Raw genomic sequence first — 5,000 nt, 5'->3', positions numbered from 1 at the left:
GCGTGTGTGCGTGCCACTGCTGTTGGCAGAATCAATGTGAGAGATTTGCAGCTGAAGGAAAACCTGCTTTGCTATCTGTTTCCGTGGTAACCGTTGTATGTCAGAAGTCGTTGCAGGATAAAGGAAATTACAGCGTTAAAGGAAAAATGAAACGTGAGATTGGGAGGAACTGGAAGCATCAAGACTTTGCTGAGGCTCAGAGAGACGCAGGAAAAGGAATTCAATTAACTTTATTCATAAAGCAGATTTAAAACAATGTTAAATGATCAAACCAAGTAAAATGATATAAATACAGTAGGTCCATCTGGAAACTCTGAGCTTCCAGAAGCTGCGTGTGGATGAATTAGATCTAATTCTGCATTTGGGGCGATTAGATCTGGATTCAACGTTTACCTTTAATTAAAACATGTTTGTTGTTTTGCTCCTGATTAACAGAAGATCAGCTCTACATGATATGATCAGACGGTTGGACTGAAATTTTAATTAGTTTCTTTAAGTTCAACGTTGCTTTTAACACAAATATATGTTTAAAATGTCCTCGTTTCAGTTTTTTGTCGCCCACTTTGCCCCATTTTTCCTCATCATCTCAGCTTGACCCTCACGTCTTCTGTCTCCACCCATTAATGCATTCAGAACAGTCAAAAATACATAAATAAACTAAGAAAAATAAGGAAATGTGCCTGACAGAACAACCGTGGAAAAAATAACCTGTTCAAAGGTGCAGGTCATGTAAATATATTTTTATTTTCAAGATACATTTTGTTTTAAATTAAGAAAAGCAGTTTACACAAATCCTGCTTAAACTGAAACATTAAAATTGGTTTATTTTCTACGTCTTGTTTAATATTAGTTTTGTCAGAAATGAAAGTTTGACATCAGAATGATTTATGAATAAATCACGATTTCCTGCTGCAGATACTAAATCAAACTTTTCACCAACGAGAGGATTCAATTTTGAGTTCTCCGTTCACTTTAATTATAAATTTTACATATTCATGATCAGTTATCATCGTTTTTAAACTTAGACTTACTTTGTTCTACCAAAACTTCAACCTATTTTTAAATATTTCATCCATATTGACAGAGAAAGGCAAACATACTTGAAATGAAACTTTTTGAAGCATAAATAAATAAATAAAATATATAATACAATTGAAAACCACAAAGCTTTAGTTCGTTTGTACACCGCAGATATTTTGCATGATCAGTAAATAAAAAACTGATCTGAAATCTGGTGTATTAATAGAGTTAAATTATTATTTTTATGAATGTTTCTGTTAAATTATTATTTTTATGAATGTTTCTGTTAAATTATTATTTTTATGAATGTTTCTGTTAAATTATTATTTTTATGAATGTTTCTGTTCAGTCCCTGAGATGACTTCTGCTGTGACTTGGCGCTTTATAAATAAACTGAATTGAATTAATAATTTAAAAAATGCATATTTCTCCTGAGATCTGCACAAACTGACAGTGAGCATCAAGTTTAAAGTTTCTTTTATCAACGGTAAGAAACAAAGCAGGGACATTATTACAAAAAATACATTTTATTCTCATCAAATCTGGATTCAGTGCGATGAATTAAACGTGAATCGTTCTGGATGGAAACTTGTGATATCAAAGAAAGCAATAAGATCATAAAATCTCTGTGTTCCTGCTTTAATCCAGAAATTGAAGTCAGGTCCTCTGGATGGATTCTTTTTATTGAAACGTTTCATGTTTCATCCGAAGGACTTCTTCAGTCTGAGGAGCCACAACAAACTCAGTCCTATAAACAGCACCTTGTCAAAGTGGATCAACCCGTTTGCTGGGACATCCAGAACTGGCTGTGCACGTGTAAAAGGAGGACCGTCAGTCTAACAATCGATCGCTGGTGCCCTGATGAGCATGCATCAGGACTTTCTGCTTCAATGTTCATTAATCTGATGTGAAAGTGTGATGTTGTGTTCGTCCTGCAGATGGCGCTCCGCTGAGTGACATGTCCTTTTCGTCCTCCCTGGCTGTGGTGGCCATCTCCTTCTCCGGCCTCTTCGCCTTCGTCTTCCTCATGCTGGCCTGCCTCTGCTGTAAGAAGGGCAAGATGGGCTTCAAGGTGCGTACGATGAGCCTCAGCTGTCAGCAACGCTCAGATTTAAGAAAAGAACAAAGAAGGGGAGTGTGCACCACACAGACAGATTTAAACAGAAACGTTTCTCTTTCTGTCACAGCACACGTCTTTACTTCCTGTTGTTTTCCATGGAAATAACCTCCTCAGCTCGTCGTGCAGAGAAATGTTGCTGTGAAGTGGGATGAGCGGTAAACAAAGCAAAGAGTCGGTGCAGCTTGAAGCTGCAGCAGCTCTGAAGGAAACAGGACGGAGGAAGAGAGGTTTTGTGTTTGAGCACTGAGGGATTGACCTACAAGATAAAACACGCCGGCTTCAGGAGGGTTTAAAATGAGTTTGTCCTAAAACTGAGCGCAGCCTTGCGTTCAGTTTAGTCCTAATGAAGCTGCATTACTTACACTCGGAGCCTGGAGACAACTTGCTCCGTCACTGTCTTCAGCTGGACGTCGTGAAGCGTCGTCACACGTGGCTGCGTTAAGCCAAGCTCACGACGCACTGCAAGACGTACACAGATCGCAGCGGTCGGTAGGTCACAGTCCCGGTGGTCACTGACAGAAGGTTTGAGAAGAAGTTTGGACAAAGTACTCGTCAAGTACAGGAGGCATGCCTGACTTGCTCAAAGGTTGGGAAAGTTTGCCTCATACATACATAGCTGCAGAAAGTCCGACTTTCTTCTTGTGAGTCACACAAACGGCACGTCTGAAGTGCTCGTATCTTAGAGTCATCACAAAAGCCTCGTGCACTGTGCACCTGGCTCGGTGCAGGTGCACACCAGACGAAACGTTTTGTGACACTCGTAGAATTTACACGTTCAGGACTCAAAGTCTCAGGGTTAAACTCGTGCAAGTGATGCACACATACGCACACGGTTTGGCCCAATTTTTACCTGTAGACCGTCTGTAGAGCGCTCAGCAGGTTGTGAGCGACGCCTCGGTGCACACTCACACAACATGCAGGATTTGATACTGCATCAGTTAGCTGGCTGACAGATCTATTCTGACAAAAGAAACTGCAGTCGTGGCCAAAAGTTTTGAGAATGGCACAAGTGCTTGTTTCCACGGTTTGCTGCCTCAGTGAGGCTCTTTGTATGGACTCCAGATGGTGACGAGTGCTCAGATGAATTTCAGGGACACTGCTGCTTCAAATCAACCATTTGTGGAATCACGAGTTTCAAGGAGAGTTGTTCAGCTGCCGTGAACACGACTTCAGGGCACCAAGAAAGTCAAGCAAGCTTCGGGACGTCATCTAAAGAGGGTGCAGCTACGAGATCGGGTCACCAGCAGTGCAGAACTCGCTCGGCAGAGGGCCGGTGTGAGAGCATCTGGACGCACAGTGAGACGAAGACTTGGCAGCAAAGAAGTCCCTTCTCTCCAAGAAAACCACGGAGGACAGATGTTGATGACCGAGTGGCTCAGAGAACAAAACGTTGAAATGTTGGGTCCACGACTCCTCAGATCTCAGTCCCACTGAGAAACTGTGCTCAATCCTCAAAGAATCCCAGAAGCTCTGATTAGACCTGTCACGATAACAAATGTTGCTGGGCGATTAACTGTCTCAGAAATTATTGTGATAAACGATAATATTGTTTGAAATTTGACAAGAATTAGTAATTACTGTCAAATTTAAGAAGAAATGTTGGTTAATTTTTGTGTGTAGTACCTTTTTTGACCACTGCATGCAGTATAAGACCGTTTGAACTGAAGGATGGATAGTGAGGGAGCGAGCAGCGTGTCTCTTTAAGAAAAAATGGGACATGACATGGGCTGTCTCTCTTCATTTCTCAAAATGGCGGACGCTCGGTGTGGTTTGAGCTCTTTAGCATTTTTCACACAAAGCTTTTAATAAAAAGCAGTAAACAAGTTCTCAGATTCTTTTTGTAGAGAAAAACAACTTTTTACACGAAGACACGGGTTTCAACCGTGAGTTTTGGAGCTTCGACAAGACGGAGTTTTTTTCCCCGAGGTCGGCCTGTTAGCTTAGCTCGTAGCTTAGCTTCTTAGCTTAGCTGCTTCTAACGATCCAAAAACGTGATTTTGGATCGTTAAAATGTATTTTAAAGAGAAAAGAGAGATGGAGGGGTCAGTGAGTCTTTTGTCATCCAGTGTCTTCAGAGGAAAGAGAGACACGAAGAAACGATAAAGCGATAAATGAAAATGAGTTTGATCATTTTTAATTATCATGCGATGAATTGTTTATCGTGACTTGCCTAGCTCTGATCATCTCCAAGCACTGGTTAGTCGAGAATGGGTTGCCATCAAGAAGCCAGCATGCCCAGGAGGTGTCTTCAAGAAGAAGGAAAGTTTTTGCTTGAACTGATGTGTTTGTCAATAAAAAGTAAAAATAATATATGGAAAACTTTTAATTGTACTTCATTTTACCGTATAAACATCTGACAGAAGGTCATAAAAAACTGAGGCCGTAGACTTTGTGAAAACCAAATGTGTAACGTTCTCCAAACTTTTGGCCACGACTTTGTTAATTTAGTGTCCTGCTTTTAGACAAATGAACAACTCAGAACAAATAATTATTGAGGACATCATTTCAAGGGTTGAGCCTTTGAAATTGAGATTCACTTGTAATAAAACTCAAGAGTTTGTTAAGTATATTTTAACACAATTAAGTAATTATCTCATACTGGTCCTCTGGACATTAAAAAAAAACAAAACAAAGAAATGTAGAAACGTTTCGTCTTTCATCCTGAGGACTTCTTCAGTCTGAGGTGCTGTATTCAGCTCAGTCTCTTAAATAGCACCTTCTCAGAGTGGATCAACCAGAACCAACTGCTCACATGCTCAAGAAGGACCATCAGCCTAACAATGGATCATTAGCACCTGATGGCTGTTTACTGTTCACAGAGGGCTGAGTGATACTAGCAATCACAGCATTGTAAGAGGGG

The 5,000-nt window shown here is 40.5% G+C and overlaps 1 protein-coding gene across 1 annotated transcript in view; it reads left to right on the top strand.

Annotated features, from left to right (window-relative positions):
* Window positions 1–5,000, top strand: part of cep131 (centrosomal protein 131) — a 22,839-nt gene that overhangs the window by 7,474 nt on the left and 10,365 nt on the right. Inside the window, exons 10-11 of the mRNA XM_037690967.1 lie at window positions 105–153; window positions 1,959–2,092. Of these exons, the coding sequence (XP_037546895.1) occupies window positions 105–153; window positions 1,959–2,092 (183 nt within the window). The remainder of the gene's footprint in view (window positions 1–104; window positions 154–1,958; window positions 2,093–5,000) is intronic.

The sequence above is a fragment of the Nematolebias whitei genome, chromosome 17, assembly GCF_014905685.2.
Source record: "Nematolebias whitei isolate Nwh7 chromosome 17, NemWhi1, whole genome shotgun sequence".
NCBI classification, from domain to species: domain Eukaryota; kingdom Metazoa; phylum Chordata; class Actinopteri; order Cyprinodontiformes; family Rivulidae; genus Nematolebias; species Nematolebias whitei.
This window is presented reverse-complemented; position numbering and strand designations above follow the sequence as displayed.